At 45.1% G+C, this 26,344-nt stretch overlaps 1 protein-coding gene across 5 annotated transcripts in view; it reads left to right on the top strand.

Moving 5' to 3' along the window:
* The first annotated feature begins 4,036 nt into the window (after positions 1-4,036).
* GOLM1 (golgi membrane protein 1) overlaps positions 4,037-26,344 on the top strand; it is a 59,870-nt gene continuing 37,562 nt past the window's right edge. For 3 of the 5 annotated variants that reach the window (XM_070795068.1, XM_070795066.1, XM_070795067.1), the window contains exons 1-3: positions 4,326-4,465; positions 14,898-15,047; positions 17,073-17,252. In XM_070795068.1, coding sequence (XP_070651169.1) covers positions 14,919-15,047; positions 17,073-17,252 — 309 coding nt within the window. In that variant the 5' untranslated portion in view covers positions 4,326-4,465; positions 14,898-14,918. Of the gene's footprint in view, positions 4,130-4,325; positions 4,466-4,747; positions 4,968-14,897; positions 15,048-17,072; positions 17,253-26,344 lie in introns of those variants that run through there. The other 2 variants (XM_019966510.2, XM_019966513.2) reach the window with 2 other exon arrangements.

Genomic DNA, 26,344 nt, shown 5'->3' with positions numbered 1-26,344 from the left:
AATTATATATGTGGTTTGAAATCTATTTCTGTTGGACAGTCTGTCCTACACCAATTTTCTGTTCAGTCTTTCCTGATTTTCCTAGACAGACATGAATTCTGCTTGCGCCACAGCTCTTTGAATTTCTCTTAGGATATCTGTGGGGGACATTTGCTGATTATTTGTCTGCCAGAATCCTCTTTTTCAGGCATTACCTCAATTTCCTTTTGTGGAATTAGTGGCCACGTCCAGAGTTGTCCCGGTTAGCCTGGTAAATGGGCATAGAATCAAATCCCTCCAACTGGAAGCTCCCTCTGGACACGTTGTATCTTGAGCAATGTTGCAAACAAGTGCGGTAAGCTGGAGGGCACATTTCCTATAGATGCTGCAGTGTGGCATATATACTAAACTCACTCTATCTGCTGTGTCATTTTTGCAGTGATTTCTGCTGCTTAGTCCTCTGCAGCATCTAGGTTTTCCAAACTGATTGAAAATCAATTTATATGATTTCACTGATTCTCACTATTGACTCCCTGAGACCCTGACCTTTGTCCAATCAACTCCTTTTCCTTGAGATTTACAAAGGCTCTTTGTATTGTTTGTGACCAAGAACTCTGAAAACGATTCTACACTGTTGTTCTGTTACGTATTACACATATTTCTAGCAAGTTCTAGGTATGGGGAAAGCCTCAGAATTGCAGGATAAACTGAAAAGTCAGGTTTTGAGGCGCATAGGAACCAGCCCCACAGATCTGCATGCCAAAAATGATGGGTACCAACACTGACATACGTGCACATGGATCCTTTTTCGTCTTTGGGTCATCGCTTTGCTTATCCCAAGAATAGAGTGTAATGAATCAGCTGAGGGTAGGAGTCTGTAGTAGACAGAATAATGGCCTCTCAAGATGTTCACGTCTTAATCCCTGAAACCTGTAAATGTCACCTTAAATGGCAGAAGAGAATTTGCAGATGTGATTAAATTAAGAGTCCAGCCACAGACATTATCTTGGATTATTTGGGTGGGACCCATGCAATCACAAGGGTTCTTAGAAGCAAAGAAAGCTTCCCAGCTGGATCTGAGAGATGTGACTATGGAAGCAGGATTACAAAGATGTTACTGATTTTGAAGATTGCTTGTTTGTAAAATGAAAGAAGGGGGTTACATGCTGGGAATGCAAGCAATCTCTAAGAGCCGGAAAAAGCAATGCAATTGATCTTCCTAAGAGTCTCCAGAAAGCTCAGTGAGATTTTTTGATCAACACAACTGTGTCATTTTAACTCTTGTTGTTGTCGTTAACAACCTAGTTGTTCCTAAATTGTGTCTAACTCTTTTCAACCCCATGGATTGTAGCCTGTCAGCCTCCTTTGTCCCAGGGGTTTCCCAGACAAGAATACTGGAGTGGGTTGTCATTTCCTTTTCCAGATCTTCCTGACCCAGGTATCAAATTTGCATCTCCTGCATTAGCAGGCAGATTCTTTACCTCTGAGCCACCAGGGAAGCCCTCTAGGTTTGTGATAATTTGTTAGGGTAGCAAATAGAAAACTGATACAATGGTCTATTCCTTGAGCTAGAGAGGACATCACTTTGACTGACAGTCCAACTAAGGCTGTATCCCTTGGAGAGTAGGAGGTAGGTTCCTGTATGAACATAGGGTGCTATTAGCTAGTGAAGGAAAGAGAGATAAACAGACAACACACAGGGGCACACTACAACCAACCACAACAGCCCCTCGCACATTATTTAATCATTGAAAGTGAAAGTGTTAGTTGCTTACTCCCGTCTGACTCTTTGTGACCTCAAGGTCTGTCCATGGGATTCTACAGGCAAGAATACTGGCGTGGGTTGCCATTCCCTTCTCCAGGGGATCTTCCTGACTTGGAGACCCTGGTCTCCTGTATTGCATGCAGATTCTTTACCATCTGAGCTACCAGGGAAGCCCTTATTTAATCAAAAGCTATCCATTTGAATTTTTAGGGCGAGCAACTGATTAGGTTAAACATTCTGGATGAGAAGCCTTGAGGAAATAGAAGAGCACTTTATAAGCAATGTAAATCCAAATTCACATATGCAACACTGCATATATAAATATTGCATTTTAAAAGAACTTTAAGAACTACTCTTTAATTCCAAATTTTGCCATAAAGATCCCCATGAAACTTGGAAAGGATGATTCCCTCTCAGTAAAGATGTAGTTAATTTAGCCAGCTTCCCTTGTACCTAGACATATAGACCTCTTCTATAAAGTGATTAAGAATCCCTGGCTTAGTCACTGACTAATTAGTCACTGATAAATCACAGACACTAATGGGAACATACTTAGAGGCAAATGAGATGGAAGTTACGGTTCGCAGTCTAAGAAAGCAAAGTGTTACTAGGAGAGCCAAAAAGAGCATTAAGGGAAGATACTGCGCCTGTTCTAAAACCCTGACTATGGTCACTGAAGGTTCATAGGGGATCAGAGGCAAGACTTGCAAGTCAAGACCAAGGACAAGCCAGAGCTGATGGTCAACACACACATAGCTTTTGAACACTTATTTTGACCAGGTGGCAGTCTAACAATGGGCAATGAAAACATCATGTTGGAATATACTAGAATATCACTCTAAAGGGGTTATTATTGTCAGCTCATGACTCAGGTTTGGACTCATAAAAGCTCTCGTAACTGCCGTTAAGGAGATCCACGCTCAGGTGGTAGTAAGGAACCTTAACTTTTTGAAGGGGTCTGTTCTGGTTGAATCCAGTTTTAACTGTGAGAGTTCCTTCAGGAGTTTGTCTTTTGGAGTTGGGGTTTGGGAGGGATGAGCCAGGGGGTTCTTTTCTCAGATACTAGAGCTAGGTACGTTCAAAAAGAGATGATTCTAGGAAAATTGTTCTCAATTCTGGCTACATGTTCAATCTGAGAAGCTTTAAAACAAAAATACTAATGTTCAGACTCAGAACTCTAGAGGTGGGACTCTGGTATCTAAATATTTTAAAATCTCCCAGATAATTTGAATGTCTGGCTCATGCTACCAAGGTTAAGAATCATTGCTTTATAATTTCCTAGTACAGGTCAACTTAAAATATATTCACAACCTAAAAGTTGAGAGTTATGTTTTATTTGGTGGGAATTTGGGGAGTTCAAGTCTGGGAGACAGTATCTCAAGTGACTCTGAGACAACTGCTGTGAGGAGGTGAGAGGAACAGCCAGGTTTTATAGAAGTTCTGCAACAAAGGGCAGCTAGTTGGAACATCAGAAGATTATTGTTAATTAAAGAAAGCAGATATCCCAAGTTAAGAAAGTTTGTGCTTTTCTGTGAATGAGACAATGCAAGAGTCTCGGCTCACTAAAATAATTTCTTCTATATACATCTCAGCTATGGGGCCAGTATTCTGTGTTTTCACATCCCAAGTTCCCTTGGGCTCACTGTGGGGAGGGTCTTTAGTCTGCTGGTATTCTTTTTCCTGTATTCCCTTAGAATACAGGCTCACGTTGGCAGGCTGCAACTGCTGATGACAATGACAGTCTTATTTACTGATATGGCAGGAAATATTCCATTTCTCATATGGTTATTCTATATGTCACTAGTTTTGTGGCATCTTCTCAGGTAGGTGTGGCTCAACAGTGCTTCTCAAACTTGCGTGTGCCTGAAGGTCACCTGGGTGCTGTTTAAATTTCAGATTTCCAGGCTCCATTCTCAGAAAATCCTAGAGGATCCCGCTTGGGCAGCACCCAAGAGCCTTGGGATTTTCTCTGCTGCACAGTTGGGAGTGTCCCAACGCTCAACAAAATGAGCGCTGAGAGATAATAGCTTTAGGAAGATCAAGCCCACCTGTGAAGGGCCGATGGAAGAAAAAGGACAGATTTGTGAGTAAAGATCCCCCAAATACCTGTTTTTCCTTGGCCCCTCTATACTCGGCAGTTTCGGCCAGGACTACGTGAGCAAGACCAGAGACGTGAGCAAGACCAGGAGTGTGACAATGGGTGCGGTCGGCTCTGGGTTCCGGAAAATTCCTCCCGGCCGGAGGTGGGGGACGTTGAGGGGTGGGGAGGAGGGCGGTCTCCCGGGGCCCTTCTTTCCGTCGCCACTTCTCACCTCCTTTAAAAGCATCGAGACCGCTCTGCTGGTCTGTCGGAGCCCAGGCCCGAAGGCGCGCCGGGAGCCTCGGGTGAGGAGCTGGGGAGGAGGCTGAGAGGGGGCGCGACCAGGCTTTTCCAGCTCCCGCCGCTCAGCGGCCGCGGGCCAGGGCGCGCGCACCGCGGGGCCGGGAGTCCGGGCGCGGTCCCGGCCTCGCCTCCTCGCGCTCCCGAGGCCGTCTCCTCCGCGCGCCGCGGGCGCTGGCCAGAGGCGGGGACTCGCCGCTGCGGAGGCCGCGAACGCGGCGGCGCTGGACGCTGCCCAGGGCGGACGGGAGCACGAGGCCGGCGGCGGTGGCAGAGCGGCCCGGGCGAGAAGGGAGCCGGGCCCCCGCAGCGCCGAGCAACCGCCGGAGCCGCGGCAGGGGGTGAGTAGGCGGCGCGCACGCCTGGCGGCCCTCCCCCGGTCGCCCCAGCCCCCTTCTCTCTCCTTGTCCCTCCACGGCCCGGGGCCCGCGCCCAAGGACCCCGCGCCGGGCCCCGGAAACACCCGCTCTCCCCCGGCTGGCGCCCGGGCCGCAGCCTTTTACCGGAGTGGGCTCGAGGCCGGCCCCGCACCTCCCAGCGCTGGAGCCTCCTTCCCGGGGCCGCCCCGACCCGCCGCGTTCCGCCTCCCGGGCTCCGCTCCGTTGCTGGGCTCCCCTGAGGAGGCCGGTCTGGGGCGATGCGGGGCCTTTCTTTTTGTTCTTAGCTGTGTCACGCGCGTCGGCACCCAGAGTCGAAAGCGAGCATCCCCAAAGTGGCGCTAGTGGCAGCGGTGCGGGCGTGATTGGCACATGGGGAGGGCGGGCTGGCCGCGCCGCTCGTCTCTTTCCCTCTCCGCCCCGGGCCGCCGCGGTGCCCACGTTGGCAGCAGTCGCGTCCTGGCAGGTGAGCTTGACACCGGGTCCTGGTCTGCGAACTGCCGGAGCTCTTCCGAATCCCGTCTCAGGGATGCTCCGGGTTCCTTCTGTACCTGTATTTCCCAACTTTGGCGGCGTGGAGGATCCACAAAACTTCTGCTCCGCCGTAAAAATAGTCTCCTGGGTTTACATACTCTTTATATGTCACACCCTACTTAATATTTTTAATGATTGTCTTTCGGTAAAACAAAATAGGCAAAATACCTGTTTCGATGAGTATTCGTTGTAGCGGAATTTTAGAATCATTGTATTCGCCAAGTCGTGGTGAGGCTTGAGATACCCCGTTTCCAAATCTGCAAAACCAAACTTGTGTGACTTTCACGGCTTTGAGATTTCCTTTGTCTGGTTTGTGATCTCCAAGGTCCAATTGCCCTAAATAATGCAGATATTGAGGGACAATCCTAGGGGCAGAGTAAGGTAGTCCAGTAACCTGATTACATGTTTAACAGCTTTAGAGTGACTCTGTTTGGCTCATGGCCACGAGACTGACTCAAATTTAGGCAGTTTTAGTATTCCTGAATTTTTTTGTAGCATGGGGCCTGAGAAGTTGAATCCCTTGTTGGTACTTGTGGGTCTTCTAGAGCATCCATCCATAGCTCCTCCTCCCTATGTTAGAGAAGATTAAGCTAAGCGCAGGCTACTGTGAAGAATAAGTTTATTTGTAAATAGAAACCAGGAGCTTGCTAAGACTTGCGTTTTTTAGGTCAGAACTCAATTTTTAAGGAGTCAGTGGTGAAAAGACATTGAATTCTTAGAATGTTTAAAGAAAACAACACTTCAAGACTTATTTTCCTCTCCTGTGAAGATATCACCTTTTCTCCCCATTGGTTTTGCTCAGAAGTGAAAAACCAAGGATGAGAGGCAGGAATGCTGGGGGTGAGGGGTGGAGGTCAGCATTTGGGAACATTGCTATTAGAAAGTAAGGGTGCCATTTGTTTTCTAATTGCTGGTCCAGTTATTGATGAGGGAATGAAAAGATTTTGCGTGTATATTGTTTTTTTCAGGGGTGGGGCTGAAACAGCAATGAGAATGGTTGACTGTGTCAGGCCCAGGGCCAGCTTCAGTCCATTTGTATGTCCACCTTCCCCCAGCCAGAAGGGAACTGCTGATCCTGTGAACGTTGCAGGCCAGCTTTCTGCATCTGAAGCACAAAGGATAGCCAGGCAGAGCCTGGGGAAACTGCCTGTGTGGGAAGAGTTGGAAGGCGGGGTGTCGCTTTCAACTTGTCTTGCTGGGCAGCGAGTAGGATCCCATCACTGGCAGTGAAGTGGAAGGGAACATGAGGTAGTGTGGCCCTGCTTTTAAACAGTCCGGGAGGGGCTGTGAGGGGAGGCAGGAACTGGAGGAGAGGCCCTGTGCCTGGGGCTTTAATTCAGTTGTATTATTGTTGTTTTCTGTGGGGGAAAAAAATAGTTGCTTTAGGAAAAGATTTCTTTTTTAATGACTTAAAATGGGGAATTGGGATAAGAAAAAAAATCACTTTTCTTTTTGTTTAAAAGAAAAACTCAGTTAGCATTATTTTCTAAAACTTCACAAAAGTAGAGGGAATGGTCTTGACATCCCCTTGTGCTTAGTCGCTCTGTCTGACTCTATAGCCCGCCAGGCTCCTCTGTCCACTCCAAGAATACTGCAGAGGGTTGTTGTGTTCTCCCCCAGGGATCTCCTGACAGGTAGATTCTTTGCCTGCTGCGCCATGGGGGCTTTCACCTTAACAAAATGTGAATGGCATTTCTCTTGCTCCCCCAAGATGGTCTTAGAGTGTGGCTGCTTTCTAGACTTTTCCAAGTTACTGATGAAATTACATTGAAAGAGAGGCATGGCTTGAAGTTTGAGGATTATTTCCAAAATTCCCAGAGAGCCTATTTTGCTTCACAAAGAAATGTCAGCCACTTTCAGGAAAGAAAATGCACACCTTCTCAGATTTTTACATCGTGATCTTATTCTCTTTCAAGACTGCATTAATAAAACTTCCTCTCACTAAGATTTTGATGATTAACTAGTGCTGACAGGAAGAACACATATGTAAAAATACTGTATAATGAGATAGTTTGCTGTGGTTTCCAAGCTTTTTTGTTCATTCTTGTTAGTAAAAAAAAAAAAAAAAATTTAACTAGTACAGCATAATGTCAGTTGGATCTCAATTAAGACCAGTTTTTAGTACTCCTCTGTATGTGTGTTTGTTACTTAATTATAAATTAATGTACATGTGCTAATGTTGTAGCTCAAGATCCAGTATATACTTAGGGCTGGAATCATTGTGGAGGTAAAACCCTCTTTCAAATACTCCTTGAACTTTGAGGTTTTTTTGGTCTGGATCTTGTTAGATCTGAGTACAACATCCTTGTTTTTACTTGGTGATGTCGCACAGATGAAGCTGGCTCAGGGTGGGAAGTGCATTCCTAACCCCTGGCTTTTGTTCACCTGTGCTTGCGTTTACTAGTATAGCTTTAATCTGTGCTTTTTATGGGAACCTTAAAGCTTCATATCCTCTGTGAGTTTAGTTTTAATTTGTGCATCTATTTCATTGTATGCTTGCCCAGTCAAAGGAGTGTGTCAGGTACCTCAGAGGGCTGGTGACTTTGTGAGGGTGCAGTCAGTTCCTGCTTTTACTAGCACTGTTAGTATTTCATGGTAGTATTAGTACAGTGTAACACAGTGTAAAGTAATTAGTGTACACGTAATACATTTAACTTGGTGTAATATTTACATTACTAAACGTAGTTGCTATTCTACTTTTTGGACAAAAATAAATGTAACTTCTAGGATTTTTCCCCCAGCCCAGATGGAGCGTCTTTTACACCTTCTGGGGTGCATACGCCCTGCTGGTAGACAGCTGTTTCTCTCACTTCAGTCTCAGGTAATTCTTTCATTTGATTCTCAGAAGAACCCTGTGAATGCAGGTATAATTGATCGCACTCCCCATTTTTTTTTTTTTTAATGAGTAAACTGAGACTTTAAAAGGTTAATACCGGGACTTCCCTGGTGGTCCAGTGGTTAAGATCTGCTTTGCAATGCACGGGACCCAAGTTCAATCCCTGGTCAGGGAACAAAGATCCCACATGCCTTGGAGCAACTAAGTCCATATGCCTCAACTCCTAAGCCCATATGCCACAACTAGAGAGTCCATGCACTACAACAAAAGATTCCACATGATACAACAAAGACCTGGTACAACCAAATAAATAACTATATTTAAAAAAAGGTTAATACCACAGCAGTTCTTTTCAGTTAGTATTTGCTTGGTGACAAGTACATGCTCTCATTTAATTTTCACACTAGCCTTAGAAGACAGGGATAAGCCTTTACAGGGGAGCACAGGAGGTTGGGAGGAGATGAGGAACCACTGCGTCACCAGGTCAGAAATGGGCTGCCCTGTATTCTTTCTGTTCCTCTCTATCTCCTCCTCTCTTACTCCAACTTGTAAATATCTTTCCTTATAAGCATTTGCTGTACATTTTCTATTATAGAAAAATGTAAAATGGCAACCCACTCCAGTACTCTTGCCTAGAAAATTCCATGGATGGAGGAGCCTGGTGGGCCGCAGTCCATAGGGTCACAAAGAGTCGGACACAACTGAGCGACTTCACGACGATTGATTTATTGAGTATATTTTTAAAAATTTTCAACAAAAATGGGATATGAGCATTACTATTTTGTAACTTTTTTCATGTAACAGTTTATGTTTTGATCATCTGTTGCTTCATAACAGATCAGCTGCAAGCGTAAAACCATCGTTTAGTTATTGCTTCTGGTTCTTTGGGTTGACTGGACTGTAGTCTTTTGAGGATCAGCTAGGCTGTAATTTCAAGATGGCTCATTTGCTATTACTAGTTTTTAAAAATAGTGCCTTGGTGAATTCTTGGACAAAATTTTAATATACTAATGATTTTAGAAAAAAAAAAGTAAGCTATTTCTCTGATTCTGATGCTGCCAGAACTGGAGGGTCTAGCCCATCAAAATGTTCTCTGTCATTTATATCCATGCAGCAGGTAGATGATACCTTATCTTTCCTCTCTGTTTTCTGTATCAGTGAGGGAGGGTCCTGTAGAAGCCATTGTTGCTCTGGAATTAGTGATCACTTCATTCTGACTGGGGCTTCTCTGGTGGCTCAGGCAGTAAAAAATCTGCCCACAATGCAGGAGACCCAAGTTCTATCCCTGGGATGGGAAGATCTCCCCTGGAGGAGGAAATGGCAACCCACTCCAGTATTCTTGCCTGGAGAATCCCATGGACAGAGGGGCCTGGTGGACTGTAGCCAAAAGCCAAGGAAGTTTGGGGAATCCAAACTCAACCTTTAAACAGTATGGAAATGTTTAAACAGTATAGAAATGTTTCCCCAAAGATAAACAACGTACCCTCTCCAACATGCCTTTCTGCTTCTTAAAAATAATTGAGTGTGACCAGAATAAGAGGCACTTGTCAGACCTGTCCAGTGAGCTCTGGTGAGCACAGTTCTCAATCTTGACCTGTATCAGCATCACCTGGAGAACTTTATAATCATGTGATGCTGATGCTGCTGGTCCAGGGTCCATACTTTGAGAACTGTGAACTACAGCAGTTGTTGGCAAACGTTTTCTGTAAAGAGCCAGATGGTATTTTAGGTTCTGTAGGCCCAGTGGGTTGTGTCACAGCTACACAATTCTCATAGCCTGACAGCCATGACAATATGTAAATGAATGGTCATGGCTGTGTCCCAACAGACCTTTATTTATGTCAGTGAAATTTTAATTACATGTACTTCTCGTGTCATGAAATATTATTCTTTTGTTTTGTTTTGTTTTGTTTTTTCAATAAAAAAGCTTGAAACCTGAGCTTTTAGACAGTGTACAAAGACAGGTGGCTGGCAGGATTCTGCCCTGAAGCTGGAGCTTGCCGACTCCCGAACAAGAGGAGGAATTTGGGAACACTTGCTATCGTGTAGCTGTGGCGTCCACAGGGGAGTTGGCCCTTCTGCAGAAAGTCAAGTGCTGGAAGAAACACAATGGAATTGGTTCTCATTCATTTTCACTCATCCATCTCACTCTTTGGTATTTTCACTCTATAGCCCTAAATATGCACATGAATTTTGACATTTTTTTCTTTTTAAAACATTTTATTGAGCATAATTGACATCACATATTAGTTTCAGGTATACAGGGTAAAGATCCATTATTTGTATACTTTGCAAAATGCTCACCACAGTAAATCTAGTTATCATCATTGCACAGTTACAAAATTTTTTTTCTTGTGATGAATTTTTAAGATCTACTCTCTTACAACTTTACTATGCGTGATATGGTATTATTGTAGTTACCCTGCTGTTAAAGGTTTTTCTTTCTAAACTATTAGATTCTAGAATTGGGGGCAAATTGAGGGTTGGGAAAGTGGGAGTAGGAGAATTGTATACTTCCTAGTAAGTTTTTAAAAGAATATAAGAATTTAAAAGGAGAATTCAATGGACTTGTAATTTAACCCTAATGGTTTAGACAGGAGTTTACAGACTTCCCCAGAGGGGCCAGATAATAATACATCTAACTGCGTCAGTCTTCATTCTAACCCTTTGAGTAAATCCCCGTGTCAATTGTTCAACTCTGCCTGGTAGGCAGAAAGCAGCTGTGGGCAGTACTTCAAGGGCTGGGCGTGGCTGTGTTCACCAAAACCTTATTTACACAATGGGCTGCTAATGGCTCTAGGCCTCAGTATGCTGACTTCTGCCTTGGAGACATTCTTGGGGTGGGGTGGAATATCTTTGAACCCTCCAAAAAAATGTTGGTGACCAACTCCTGAGACCTCAGCGCTAATTGGGGCATCCTCCAATCTGTTTGCTCACTGAGGTGGCTTCTGAACTCTGTTCAGGTCACTTCTGGCTCCATTGAGGGCACTTCCGGCTCTCGCCCTCCGCCCACCTGGTAAGGCCATTTCTTCTGAGAAGGAATTAAGGTGCAGCTCCCATATTGTTTGGAGAAGCTGTGTTGTTCCTGTAGTGATGACATTGGTTAAACAAGTCAATCTGATTTGATTGCTTATGTATTTGCCTATATGATTAAAAATCTCCGTGAAAATGAGGAAATGGAAAGATTATTTAACTAGGAAGTTCAAAGGGCTCATGTATTTAACCAGTTGCCCATTTTCTTATGTTTTTCTTAAAAAAAGTCTCTGTTCTCTTATAAACATTTTTGCTTAAAAGGCAACAATAATTTTAACCAGTAGATTGAATTGCTTAAATTAATTGAGCCAGTCATTTTTTTAAAAACGACTCTTCCAACTTGCCAAGAAACATTTAATGCAGATATACCTGGAATTTCACAGAGTTTAGTTGATTTAGGTTAATCTTTTTCAGTATGTCAAGTGACTATAATCAAATATAAGACAAAACACCTTCTGAAGCCTAAATTATGACTGTTAATCTGTCTGACATAGACTGTCTCCGACCCACTTCTGTCACCCCCAGTCTGTATAAATTCTAAAGTGGAGGAGGGTAGAGCGTTTGAAACATTTGACAACCCTGACTTTGAGTGCCTGCCCTTAGTCTTCATTAGGCTTTGACATTTTCCCAGCCATGACTCCCTTCGTCTTGGGCAGCAGTGTTTCTGCAATCCTGGAAGTCCTGGGTGAGGCACGTTGCAGGACGAAGGGTCACTGTTGGCCCTTTCTCCGTCATGGTCATCTTCTTACCTGGGCAGCCCTCTGTCCATTGGGAGCCCGGGGCTCTCCTTATTGCGCCCTCTGGGCGGCTGCACACCAACTGACCTGCCAAGTGCTGGGTCAGGCGAGGGGCCTCTGAGACTGTACTCAGCTTCCTGGAACCTCTCTCTTGCATACTAGGGTCCTAGTCTAGGATGTCTGCTGCAGAAGCAGCATCTGTGAGTCAGCCCAGGTGATGGCAGTGACTGCTGCTTCAGTGGACAGCAGAGTTGAGGGAGGAGCTGGTTCCTATGGCTGGTTCCTAGGAATGGCTGGTTGCTATAAAGTAGAACAATTGAGGAGGGAAGACATTCATCACTTTTTTCTTATAAAGGGCAGAAAAGGCCAGATCTGGAAATGATTTGTTATTCATCTTTCCATCTCTAATAATGATTACTGTTGCTCAGTCATGTCCGACTCTGCAACCCCATGGAATGTAGCCCACCAGGCTCCTCTGTCTATGGGATTCTCCAGGCAAGAATACTGGAGTGGGGGTGCCATTCTCTTCTCCAGAGGATCTTCCTGACCCAGGGATCAAACCTGGGTCTCCTGCATTGCAGGCAGATTCTTACTGCCTGTGTCACCAGGGAAGCCTCTAATATGATAGTCAGCATTCCCTGAGCCATTGAAACTATGTGTCGGTTGTGGTTCTAGGCATGTCTCTTATCTTTTCTGGTCTGTATTCCTCATTTAAGCCCTCTGAGGAAGACAGTCCAGGGTTCTGTGGTTCTTAAGAGGTGGAGCCAAGTCTGACTCTGGCCACTGGGTTCTGAGTTAGATCTCTTAACGCTGCCCTGGCTTCCTGTTGCTAGCACGACAACCTGTCCTGTCAGAGCTGTTCACTAAACTTTTTGACTGGCTAAAGGAAGAAGAATGTTAAATGATCATCTGTAACTTCCTTGAAGTGAGAATTGAGTTACATTGTTTTCAGAGTTACGGTATACCACCCTGACTCACATCTGCAGGTATAACAAAAGATCAAGTAAGGATCCCATCTAAAAGCGTATTGTCAAGGGTTTAAGCATGTGACAAAGACGGCCTTTCAGAGAACTGAGTGAAAATAGATTATTCCATAAGAGAGTGCTCAGAGAACTGGCTGGGCATTCCAAAAAAAAAAAAAAAACAAAAAAGTTTTCTTTGTATTTCCTTACTTCTTGGGTCAAAAAAATTCCAAATGGATGAAATACTTAAATATAAATATGAAACCCATAGGTATGTTGAGAGGAGATATGGGTAAATGTATATCTAAACTTAGAGTAGGAAATGTCTTTCAAAATTTAAGCAAAATCTAGAAACAAAGAGTGATGAGATTAGGTTATTTTGAAAACACCAACAATAGCTAAAAATTACGGGCAAAAGATTTCATAGAGAAAGGAGGAGTGGGCCTACTTCTTGGTGATTTAAGAAATGTCCCGAGTTATTTTGATGCCTTTTGAGGGTTAAGAGCAGCTGGAATAGAAGGAACAGCCAGTGAAGTAGGAAGAGGAGGACTTTTAATTTTACACTTCACTGTGTGTGATTTTTCTCCCCAATTGTATTTGTAATTATATATATATATATATATATTTTTTTTTTTTAAAGAAAGACTTTCATGATCAAAAACATGATAAAGCAGTGGAGACACATTTTCAGCAGATCCGTAGAATTTTCTGGAACTTTAGTATTTCTGAGCATCACTCTCTGTTAGTACATACAGTGCTAGCTGATAGCAACTCTCAGTTAAATTTAAAACTTATTTTCCTCTTTTGTCCCAAGAGACCAGAACTGGTGAAGAAGGCACCAGTCAATGGAGGCTGGACTCAGCCCTCAGTTCTATGCATGGGAATTCTGGGGGTGCTTAGTTTTACGTGATTTCCACTAGATTGCTCTTACATCCCCTTCTTGGCTCCCACGCCAGTACCTAGAGAGAGAGGATGTCTCCCAGGGACACGACTCAGCTACAAGTACCATTGGGGGAGAGCTGGCTCTCAGTTCTCCTGTGTCCTCACCTGCAGGAACTTCACCTCAGAGCTGAGTCCCTGGTGGTGTCTCTTCCCCTCCTCCCCCGTTTGCTTCTCCCCTTCCGCCCTCACCACCTCTTCCCCGTCCTCCATTGCTGGCCTCACTTGGCATAAAAGCACATCTATTGTGAGGGAGCCCGTTGATTACATGTATTGTGTGCATTGCCTTCCTTCTGATAAGGCCCTGTTCATCTGGCTCAGCGAAAGCCGTTTGGAACAGTTCACTAACCTTACCCTTGCTGGGGCAGGGCTGGGATCCAGCCAGACTGGGCTTGGGATCGGAGCCCAGGAGCAGAAACATGACTCCTTCCTTGTCAGCTGTGTTTCTGTTTCTTTCAAGAAGTCTGATGCTCCCTGCAGCCCTTGAAGTCTCCTGACTTGGCTGTGCTGCACAGATATGGGCTCAGAAGGGAGAGAACAGTGTTCAAAGGAAGCTGGGCCAATGCCTCTTTCTGAGGCAGTCGGGGCACTTCCGGTCCTGGCTTCACACGCCTCCAGGAGGCTTTCCTGCTTGGCTCAGGGAATATCGTAATTGGGTGTCACTGACAATTTTATCAAAGAATAGAAAACCCTCCCCTTGTTAGGAATCAGATCAAAAAGACTTCTTTGCGGAATAATGAGAAATGGAGTCTTTCTTTCATTTTTAAAAGATTTTTTGAAGTCTTTTGCTTCTGTTCCGTGTCTTGGTTTTTTTCATGGTCAGGCATGTGAGATCCTAGCTCCCTGACCAGGGATTGAACCCTCACCCTTTGCATTGGAAGGTGAAGTCCCACCCATTGGACAACCAGGCAAGTCCCTGGAGTCGTTCTAGTCATTCTAATGTGATGTAGAAGCACTAATATTTGCTTTTACTGCTTACAGAGATGGTGATTTCTCAAATTGTACTGGGAGGTAAGAAACTATAGTTATCCCCATTTTTTCAGATGGGAAAACTGAGGCATAAGAGAAATTATTACCTGCCCGCAGTGTTGAGCCGGTGTGTGATGGGTTTCTATGATGGTGCCCACTCCCACAGGCCTGTCCCAGGGATCTAGCCGCACTGCCCAGGGCACACATCATCTGCTCTGGGTGTGCTATGTACAGTCCTCTCTGCCGACAGCTCTGTGTTTCAAGGAGAAAACACCAGCCTGTGTTTCGGGCAGGCCGCCTTCCTGTTGGTTGTGGTGATGGATGTGGCATGTCCGGGGCATGGCAGTCCTGGTACTGAGGCCTGTGTGCCTGTTCTCATTCGGCAGGTTCTCAGCCCGGCCCTTGAGATGATGGGATTGGGAAACGGACGTCGGAGCATGAAGTCACCACCGCTCGTGCTGGCTGCCCTGGTGGCCTGTATCATTGTCCTGGGCTTCAACTACTGGATCGCCAGCTCCCGGAGCGTGGATCTCCAGGTGTTCTCTTGGTCCTGTTTGTGTGGGTGTCACAGAGTATTTAGAGCTGCTGGGTGCTGGATTCTGAGGAGTTCGTGGTTTATCAGCACCTAAGGTTTTGTGCACAGTAATGCATGTTCTGCAGGGCCCAACACCCAGCCTCAGGCCTGGCTCCACACCAGCCCTGCTCTTGGGTGGGCGAGGACCCCCTTGTGACTTCTTAGGCTTGCTGCTAGGACATGCCTGTCTGCCCTTCCTGTAAGTGAACAATTTTTAGTTAGGCCTTTGGGGCTGGTTCTGGGAAAACAGCTCAAGTACCCTGCCCACAGCCCGTTCTGGTCCTCCAGTCCACATTCAGTACCTGAGTGGTGTGGGTAGTGTATTTGGAGAGTGGGTGTGAGAAATGTGTTTAGAGGTACCAGTCTTTACCAGTATCATTTACTGATAGTAATAACTTTATCTTTCCTATTTATTGCCACCTGTCATGGGCCAGCAGTACTGAGCGACAGCCAGGACTCTTTCTTGACCACGGTTTAGTCAGGCTTTGTGGAGCCCCCTTCTTGACAAGGCCTCAGTCTTGTCAAGGCCATCCTGTTTTTGGCCTGCCCAGCCCAGGCTCAGCAGAGAATCCTGCTAACTCATTCCTCCAGCCCTGATGCCCAAGCAAGCTCCTCATGCATTATCTTTGATGGGCGTGCCTTTAGCAAGACTCCCCCTACCCTCTTAGTACTTTTCCATCTACCAACCCCTTGTCCCTGCTCTTTGGCTGTAAATCCTCAGCTGTCTCTGCGGTACTCAGAATTGAGAGCAGTTTCTCTCTCAACTGCAATAGTCATGACCCCTGTTGCAGCAGCTTGAATCAAGTTTTCCTTATCATTTTAACAGGTATCAGAATAATGTTTCTTTAAGGGTACGTTGCATACATTACCTTTTTTTGTATTCTGTCAGGTTAGGATCTTGTTCCCCACCCCATTTCACAGAGGAAGGACGAGGGGAGCTGGGACTCCAAGCCATTCTTTCTGGTGGCAGGGCTTGAGTTCTCAGGAAACCCGTCCCCTAGGAGCGTTTCTGAACTCCTCTGGTGCCTGCCCCCCGCAGTGGTAGTGCTTTTGTCTGAGTTTCCCCTGGACCCCTGTTATCTGGGCAGATGGGGTTTTGGTGTCCAGAGAACTCAATCTGTTTCAGAAATTGTGTCTTATAAAGAGTGTTCAAGTGCTGTGTTAGTGAGGAAAAGAAACTAAATATTTGAGCGCCAGCTCACACCAGGTAATGCATAAAGCATTTTATGTACAGGCAGACCTTGGCCATATCACAGATTCAGTTCCAGACTGCTGTAATAAAGCAAATAGTGCAATAAAACAAGTCATGTGAGTTTTTTTTTATCAGTGCATAAAAGGTTATATTTATGCTATACTGTACTCTATTAAGTGTTCAGTAGTGTTATATCTAAAAAAAAAAAGTACATACTTTAACTTAAAAATACTGCTAAAAAATGCTGACCATCATCTAAGCATTTAGGGAGCCTTAGTAACTTCAAAGATCATGATCTCAGATCATCACAACAAATATAATGATAATGAAAAATTTGAAATATTATGAGAATTACCAAAATGTGATACAGAGATACGGAGTAAGCAAATGCTATTGGAAAAAATGGTGCTGACGCACTTGGTCCATGCAGGGTTGCCACATACTTTCAATTTCTAAAAAATACAATACCTGTGAAGCTCGATAAAATGAGGTGTGCCTATACCTGCCTCAATCAAGCCTGGCAAAGTCCCTGTGAGGGGTGTGGTGGTGTTTCCATGGAGACGCACAGTAGACACACAGATGCTCAGAGAAGTGAATAGCCTCTAGAATAGCCTGTGGGAGCATCTGCACCACTCACCTAGAAGATCAAGCCCTGGGGACACACCAGGTGGGAATGGACACGCTGTGAACACACTTGGCCCCGGCTGGGGGCTGTGGTGTGGTCTTGCTGAGGGAACGTGGCAGTCTGGTCTGAGGATAGCTTCACATGGTCCTTACGCTGTGGTGTCCTTGCAGACGCGGATTGTGGAGCTGGAAGGCAGGGTCCGCAGGGCAGCTGCGGAGCGAGGGGCTGTGGAGATGAAGAAGAATGAGTTCCAGGGGGAGCTGGAAAAGCAGCGGGAGCAGCTGGACAAAATCCAGTCCAGCCACAACTTTCAGATGGAGAGCGTCAACAAGTTGTACCAGGACGAAAAGGCAAGACCTGCTTGACTTCCTCTTAATTCTGTTCTAAATGCCGTGTATACCCTGTTGAATTCTCCTCAGTGGGAGGATAAGCAGCTGCGTGTTTATGTGTGTTGTTGTTTAGTCACTTAGTCATGTCCGACTCTTGGCGACCCCATGGACTGTAGCCCGCCAGGCTTCTCTGTCCATGAGATTTCCCAGGCAAGAATACTGGAGTGAGTTGCCAATTCCTTCTTCAGGGGATCTTCCTGACCCAGGGATGGAACCCTTCTGCATTGGCAGGTGGGTTCTTTACCACTGAGTCACCAGGGAAGCCCTCGGAAGGAGTGAATTCTGTTGACTGGGGCGGGGAGGGGTCACCAACAAGAAGCGAAATTAAGTAGAGTGTTCAAGGATGAGCTGGAATTGGAAACAGAACAGACGGGAAGGGCAAAGAAACTGCATGTGCAGAACTGCATGTGAAAGAACATGGCTGTTCAGGTGTGGAATGAGCCTCTTGCTCAAGCTTTGGGCGTTTCCCCATCTTGCCAGTAGTCCCTGGATGAGCTTGTTGGAAAACCTTTTGAAGTGGTGATAAAAGGGAGAAGTGCCAAAGAACTATCTAAGCATCAGGTTCATCCTCCTGTTAACCTTGTTTTCTTTTACAAATTTGCGTTGAGTACCTCCTCTGTGCCAGGTGTGAGCCGGATGCTGGTATCTCACAAAGGGACAGCATTGTGGCCATGAGTATCCCACAGGGAGAGGAGATGTAGACCTCCTACTAAATACGCACCGAGAAAGTAGGGGACCTGAAAGTGCTGGGTTTTATGTTTAAAAAATACTAGACCTGCACAGATTTTAGAAGGGACTTCCTGCGAATGAGAGCAGCTTTATGTGTCTTGCTTTTTCTGGCTTGCTTGGGACTGTGTGACTTCACTTTCCTGTTTGTTAGACTGTGTAATGGTATGAGTTACTAATATCTTCTTTTCTAAAGTGCATCAGGCTCATGAACATTTATTTTCTTGAAGACTTGGCTGCTAGTTTCTACTAAAATCAAGTCCGCTTTCAAGATAATGCATCTCAAGATATGACTGCTTTCCAGTAAATCAAACATTTCACAGAGAGAGGCACATGGATTAGCATGAGCCAAATCCCACATGGAGCTTCTGCCAACTTCATCCCTTAAGAATACACCCTATTTCCTCCCAAAATGTACTTCAAGAGGTTAAGCATGTGAGAAATAGCGAGGTCCTGTTCTACGTAGCTGAAGAGGATTCCGGGAGCACACACAGTGTCACCCACATATGGGAAAAATACGGCAGCACCTTCCTACAGCAGCATAAAAACTGGAACAATTCAGAGAAGAAACAGACATTGTGACAGTGAGAAAGTACTCTTCAGATTTTTTTTAAAAAGTATTTCTCACCCTTCAAACCAGTCACATAGGAAAAGTCTGAGGCCCTGTCTAGAAATGGCAGCCAGAGCAAGGTTTCCCTTCTACAGGGAGGGAGGAAAAAGAATGTTTTGTGTTGTCTTTCTGCCTGCCTCTCCACCCCTGTGTGTATCTGTTATTACCTGAAAATCTGACCTTTTTTTTCCTTAGGAAGAATTGCCTGTTACTCTGAGCCTCTGGCCTTTCTATATTCTGTTTTTAATTTTTTTTTCCTTTTTGAACATTCTTTGGTATTGCCCTTCTTTGGGATTGGAATGAAAACTGACCTTTTCCAGTCCTGTGGCCAGTGCTGAGTCTTCCAAATCTGCTGGCATATTGAGTGCAGCACTTTCATACAGCGTCATCTTTTAGGATTTTAAAAACTCAGCTGGAATTCTGTGACCTCCACTAGCTTTGTCGATAGCAATGCTTCCTAAGGTCCACACTCTAGTATGTCTAGCTGTAGGTGAGTGACCACACCATTGTGGTTATCTGGGTCATTAAGACATTTTTTTATATAGTTCTTCTGTGTATTCTTGCCACTTCTTCTTACTCTCTTCTGCTTTTGTTAGGTCCTTACTGTTTCTGTCTTCTATTGTGCACATCCTTATATGAAATGTTTCCTTGATATTGCTGGTATTTTTGAAGAAATCTCTGGTCTTTCTGTTCTGTTGTTTTCCTCTATCTATTCGTTGTTCACTTAAGAAGGCCTTCTTATCTCTCCTTGCTATTCTCTGGAACTCTGTATTCAGTTGGGTGTATGTTTGCCTTTCTCCCTTGCTTTTCACTTGTCTTCTTTCCTCAGCTATTTGTAAGGCTTCCTTACACAACCACTTTGCCTTCTTGCTTTCCTTTTCCTTAGGGATGGTTTTGGTCACCACCTCCTCTACAGTGTTAACAAATTTCCATCTGTAGTTCCTCAAGCACTCTGTCTACCAGATCTAATACCTTGGATCAATTTGTCACTTACATTGTATAATTATAAAAAATTTGCTTTAGGTCATACCTGAATGGTCTAGTGGCTTTCCCTTCTTTGTTCGATTTAAGTCTGAATTTTGCAATAAGGAGCTCATGATCTGAGCCACAGTCAGCTCCAGGTCTTGTTTTTGTTTACTGTATAGAGCTTCTCCATCTTTGGCTGCAAAGAGTAAAATCAGTCTGGTTTTGGTGATACCCACGTGTAGTGTCATGTCTTGTGCTGTATGTTTGCTGTGACCAGTATGTTCTCTTGGCAAAACTCTGTTAGTCGTTGCCCTGCTTCATTTTGTATTCCATGCCAAACTTGTTTGTAACTCCAGGTATCTCTCCTATTTTTGCATTCCAATCTCCTGTAATGAAAGGGACATCTTTTTTTGGTGTTAGTTCCAAGAGGTCTTGCAGGTCTTCATGGAACCAGTCAACTTCAGCTTCTTTTGCATTAATGGTTGGGGCATAGATTTGGATGACTGTGATGTTGAATGGTTTGCCTTGGAAATGAACTGAGATCATTCTGTCATTTTTGACATTGCACTCAAGTACTGCATTTCAGACTCTTTTTATTGATTATGAGGGCTACTCCATTTCTTCTAAGGGATTTTTACCCGCACTAATAGATAATAATGGTCAATTGAATTAAATTCACCTATTTCCATCCATTTTAGTTCACTGATCCCTAAGATGTCAATGTTCACTCTTGCTGTCTCTTGCTTGATCATGTCTAATTTACTTTGTTTCATGGACCTAACGTTCCAGGTTCCTCTGCAATATTGTTCTTTACAGCTTCAGTCTTGACTTTCACCACCAGACACATCCACAACTGAACATCGTTTCCGCTTTGACCCAGCCACTTCATTCTTTCTGGAGCTATTAGTAAGTCGCTTTCCACTCTGCCCCAGTAGCATACCGGACACCTTCTGACCTGGGGGGCTCATCTTCCAGTGTCATATCTTTTTGCCTTCTCATACTATTCATGGAGTTCTTGAAGCAGGAATACCAGAGTGGCTTGCCATTCCCTCCTCCCGTGGACCACGTTTTGTCAGAACTCTCCACTGTAACCTGTCCATCTTGGTGGCCCTGCATGGCATGGCTTATGGCTTCATTGAGTTATGCAAGTGCCTTCAGTGTGACATGGCTGTGATCCATGAAGGGGCTCTTGGTATATAGATCTAGTTTGTCCATTATCACCACTGTGCCCTGTTTCTTTGTATAAATGTGCCGCAGCTTACCCACCCTCTGCACTGGGCCCGTCACTTGTTTCTAGTGTTGGCTGTTGCAGAGAACTAGCTGCTTCTGCAGGGCTCCCTTGACACGTGTGAGTTTCTCTAAGCTTTCAGTACATTTCTGACTACAGTTTGGGGACCCATTAATGAGCTGGGAGTAATAATTTGCTGGTTATGACCCACATAAAGATTTTTAAAATATTAGAGTATTATTATATTATTTAATATTCTTTGGTGAAACCATTGTGTCAGTGTATATATTAAAGATAATACATATGTGAATGTTTGCACTGTATCAAATTTGTCATTGTGGATCGAAAGAGTTTTTTTAGAGGTAAACTTAAAAGCTGAATTGCTGGATGGTGTTATTACATTTTCATTATCTGTTTCCACCTTGCTCACCAGTGTGGTGCTGTTACTTTTTCTTTTTTGTGCTTTCCTGGCTGGTTCCATTTTCAGGAGCCATAGCCTGTTGGAAGCAGGGAGAAGCCTGGGTCAGTGAAGTGTGCCCATTCCCAGAGCTGCAGCTGGCCAGTCAGGTTCTCTGTCCTGATGATTTGAACCAGATCCCACAGACTCTGACTGGTTGATGGTAAATACTTCCAATGAGACTTCAGCTGATCCTTTGAGATTGGATTGTCATTTTCATTTTCTTTCTTTTCTGCATTCCTGTTGCATGAATAGGTATGGTTAATTCACTTTGATTGCATAAATGCAATTACACAAGTTCATGTGCATTTATATAACTGGGTAGAAGCTCATTTCCTGAGTTGTATATTATTAGTAGGGATATTCAGCTTTGTTTTAAAACAAGAAATGATTGTATATGTCAGCTTTCAGTAGCTTTCAAAGAAATTGTCTTTTTCTTAATTATCAAAATATTTTTATTATAGACAATTAGGTTTCCCTGGTGGCTCAGCAGTGAAGAACCTGCCTGCAGTGCAGGAGAGCAGGGTTCAATCCCTGGGTTGGGAATTATGAAAATATAAAAAATACTTTAAAAGACAATTATGAAAATATAAAAATAAAAATCACCTGTAATTCCATCATTTGGAGATTAACCACTGAGAACCTTTAAAAAAAATACTACACTTTCAGTTCAGTTCAGTTCAGTTCAGTCACTCAGTCGTGTCCGACTCTTTGTGACCCCATGGACTGCAGCATGCCAGGCCTTCCTGTCCATCACCAACTCCTGGAGCCTACTCAGACTCATGTCCATTGAGTTGGTGATCCCATCCAACCATCTCATCCTTTGTCATCCCTTCTCTTTCCGCCTTCAATCTTTCCCAGCATCAGGGTCTCTTCAAATGAGTCAGTTCTTTGCATCAGGTGGCCAAAGTACTGGAGTTTCAGCTTTAACATCAGTCCTGCCAGTGAATATTCAGGACTGATTTCCTTTAGGATTGACTGGTTGAATTTCCTTACAGTTCAAGGGACTCTCAAGAGTCTTCAACACCACAGTTCAAAAGCATCAATTCTTCAGCGCTCAGCTTTCTTTATAGTCCAACTCTCACATCCGTATATGACTACTGGAAAAACCATAGCTTTGACTAGATGGACCTTTATTGGCAAAATAATGTCTCTGCTTTTTAATCTGCTATCTAGGTTGGTCATAACTTTCCTTCCAAGGAGTAAGCGTCTTTTAATTTCATGGCTGCAGTCACCATCTGGTGATTTTGGAGCCCCCAAAAATAAAGTCTGTCACCATTTCCACCGTTTCCCCATCTATTTGGAGTATTTATAAATTATGATTGTGTTCAAACTTTTATTAATGTAATGTGCCATGAAAATTGTAGATAAGGTGGCTTCTTTAAACAGTAAACATGTTAACACTCCTAGTTTTTGCACACCATTTAAAGGGACCCAGGAAGTCTTGGCTTATTCTGCATTGTTATCTTAGGGATGTTGAGGTGACCTTCCCCTCGGAAGGAAGGCAGGGGTGTACTTCCAGACAAGAGGATTCTTCATAAATATTTGCTGAAAGGGACCTTTGTAGAATGCCTTGACATCTGATTGGCATAAGGGACCATGTTTTGAAGATCTGTGTTTGAGTCAGATGAACAGGATTATACGTATATGTGTTGTCCTGTTTTTTATTGTTGGATAACAAATTGCCTCCAAACACAGTGTCTTAAAAGCATGACAGACATTTATTTTGTTCACAACTTGCACTTTGGGAGGGCCTAGAGGGAACAGCTTGTTCTACTCCACACTCCACATCCGGGGTGCTTTGAAGGCTTGGGGTGGAGTCGCCTGAATGTTCCCTCGCTCATGTGTTGCGGTCAGGGAACTGAGACTTCAGAGGGGTCTTGTGAGGCCACGGCACCTACATGTGACTTTCCACGTGGCTGGGGGCTTCCCTGAAGCATGGAGGCTGGGCTCCCAGGGTGAGGATCCCAACAATGAAGGGGAGGAAGCTATAATCTTTTGCAGGAGTTTCCCAGAGCTGCCAAGATAAATACCAGGAACTGGATGCCTTAAAATGAAAATGTATTCCTTCATTGTTCTGGAGGCTCCAGGTCCAAAATCAGGGTGTCAGCAGGGCCATGGTCCCTCGAAGGCTCTATGGAGCCTTGGTGCTTTGTAGCTTCTTGTTTGCTGGCAGATTTTTGCATCTCTTGACCTGCAGACACACTACTCCAGTCTCTGCCTCCATCTTCCCTCTGTGTCTGTGTCTCTTCACCTCTTTAGTCATTCTGATTTGGGGCCCACACCCCCACCCTGCTCCCCCCACTCCCTCCAACATTATTACAACTAACTTACATCTGTTCAGACCCTGATTCTAAACGAGGTTGTTAACAGGTTCATTGCCATGCTCTGGGTGGACATAAATTCAGGGTTACGCTAACCCTCTACACCTTTCAGTGGCCAGGCCTCAGAAGTGTGCAGGGTCACTTCCTGTACATTTGTTAGGAGCAAGTCACTAAGGCGAGACCAGGTGGAAGGGGTAGAAGTTAGACTCCATTCTAGGGGGGTGATGTCAGGAACTTGAGTGGTTATTTTTAAACCACCACATTTGTCTGGGTACAGATAATCCTCACACAAGCACCCAGTGAAATACTGTCTTCTTTGTACAGATGTATGTATGTGTACATATAAAACAGATTTTTAAGGGGCCTCCCTGGAAACGGAGCCTCAGGTTTTAGTTAGTTTTGGCAAAAGCTAACAGAGATTCTGTTGTAAAGATCTGTGTCGACTCCTTTGAGAATGGCACGGAGTGGCTCAGTTCATTCTTTTATTTTGTCAGAAAGCCAGTTAATGTTTGTGAGTCTGAAGACTTACTGAGAACTTGGGTGGTCTTCTGACTAGTTGTTGCCCCATAGCCACGTGGTGATCCTAAAGGCAGTTGAGGTACTAATTTCCTGATATCTGAGATGGTTGGAGGAAGAGTCTGGAAGGCCCTGAATTACCGAGTAGCACTTTGTTCAGGGAAGGTTGAGCTTCCTGCCACTGTGTCCATTTTCACTCGCCAAAAGTGAGAGTCAGGAGTGGTTTCCTTTTCCATAGTTTTGTCTGTGACATTCTTTCTAGGTTGGTTTCTTGCAGTCATGTATCTGCTATGACATGTTGAGATTTTTCACTAATTTGTTAAAATATGAAAACGGACACTGGATGATCCCCTGGAGAAGGGAATGACTACCCACTCCAGTTTTCTTGCCTGGAGAATTCTGTGGACAGAGGAGCCTGGCAGGCTACAGTCCAGAGAGTAGCAGAGGAGGACATGACTGAGCGACTAACACCACTATAGTGCAAAGAAAATTGTTTGAGTAATGTTTCTTTCCTTTGTGGTGGAAATACACTTCCTGTGTCATTCCTAACCTAACAAAGAAGTGAAATGGAATGATGGGAGAGGGGACTTGGCAACACGTGAACTGTTCTGTGTCCAGGAAGAGAAAAGCTTCAATAGAAGAGGCAGTAGAAGGTGGAGGGAGGCGGGTCCTGTTCCACGTGCCTTGGCCCCGTGTTGTCACTCACCTGTGTGATCTGTGTCCCTGTCGAGGTGGCCTCTGAGCCGCAGGTTTATCCTCTGTGACAGGGTGATGTGGGTCCTGAGGAGGCTCTGGAAAGCATTATTTGAGGCAGGTGGCATGAAAATATCCTGCATTTCTAGGACTTTCCTGTTGTGAGTGATGCATAGTAGAGGTTTTTGTTGGGTGGTGAGAGCCCCAGGCCGTGTGGCTCCTGTTCCTGTTTGGACCTGAGGTGAGGGCTGCTCCCTTCAATCATAGCAGTGGTGGTTTCTATGAGTTGCTTCCTGTGGAAGATTCTGTCTTTTGAAAAGGAGGCAACAAATGTCAAGCAGTCTAGCCATTTGTCCTGCTTTGAAAGAAAAAGTGAAAGTATTCATTGCTCAGTCTTATCCAACTCTTTGGACCCCTGTGGACTGTAGCCTGCCAGGCTCCTCTGTCCTTGAGATTTCCCAGGCAAGATACTAGAGTGGGTTGCCATGTACTTAATGTAAGAACAACCATTTTAACGATTTTTCAGCGAGCAGTTCATTGGCATCAAGTACATTCACATCATTATGCGACTGTCACCACCATCCCACTCCAGAGCTTTCTCATCTTCCCACCGGAAGTTCTGTCCGTGTGAAGCACTGCCTCTGTGTCCTCCCCCCCACCCCCCTCCCCGTGTGGTGTCTGTGGTCCTGCCTTCTGTGTCTGTGGACTCGACTGCTCACAGCACCTACTCAGCAGGATCTCACAGTGTTTGTGCCTTGGCGTCTGGCTTACTTCACTCAGCACACTCACATTCTTATACCACTGCTCCCACACGCACACATGTACACTCACTAATCTCTTACTCATGTGCCCTTAAACCGTTTCTGCACCTTGAATAACCCAAGTTCTCATACTGTATAGTGCCCTGGGTCTCTTAAACTCCCAAGAGTAGGTCTTGACCTCAACACTTGTGCCCATCTGTCTCTCAGCTCCTCCCTGTGGTCTGGACTCAGCCTCCTTCTGCTGCCCACCTGCCCCTGCACACCTCTCCCCGTCTCCCTCATGTCTTTTTTGGGGGCCCTGCTTGGCCTTCTCCCCACTGATGGGGGAGCTGGGGCAGTGGTGTGCAGACCTCACGTTGCGCAGGCGGATCAGGTGTGCTGAGTCCTGGGGTCCTTCAGTGGCCCCTGGGCGGGAAGACAGCCTGCTTTTCAGTGGCCCTGCCTCCTCTGGATGTGCGTGAGCTGTGGGTGACTATCCGTCTCCCTTAGTTAGTCAGCAGTTTCTCACAGCTTCTCCTCATGCCTCACTCAGAGGGAAGTGCCTCCTCCTGCTGGTGCTTGCTTCCTGTCCGCTGTCATTTAGCCTCTCTGGGCTGTGGTTTTCGGCAGAGGCCTGTGGTGGAGAGGTGGGGTCCGGGTAGGCTGAGGCACTCCCTTTTCACATGGGCCAGGCTGTGGAGGATTTCTTCTGCTTCACTGGTGAACCCTCCGGCCTCTGCCCTGGGCCATTGGGAAATGTAGGGGGCAGGGCTCTTTTTGGTGGTGACGCACA

This window comes from Bos indicus, chromosome 8, assembly GCF_029378745.1.
Source record: "Bos indicus isolate NIAB-ARS_2022 breed Sahiwal x Tharparkar chromosome 8, NIAB-ARS_B.indTharparkar_mat_pri_1.0, whole genome shotgun sequence".
Lineage (NCBI taxonomy): Eukaryota > Metazoa > Chordata > Mammalia > Artiodactyla > Bovidae > Bos > Bos indicus.
Note: the sequence above shows the minus strand (reverse complement) of the source record. Positions and strands in the feature narration are given on the sequence as shown.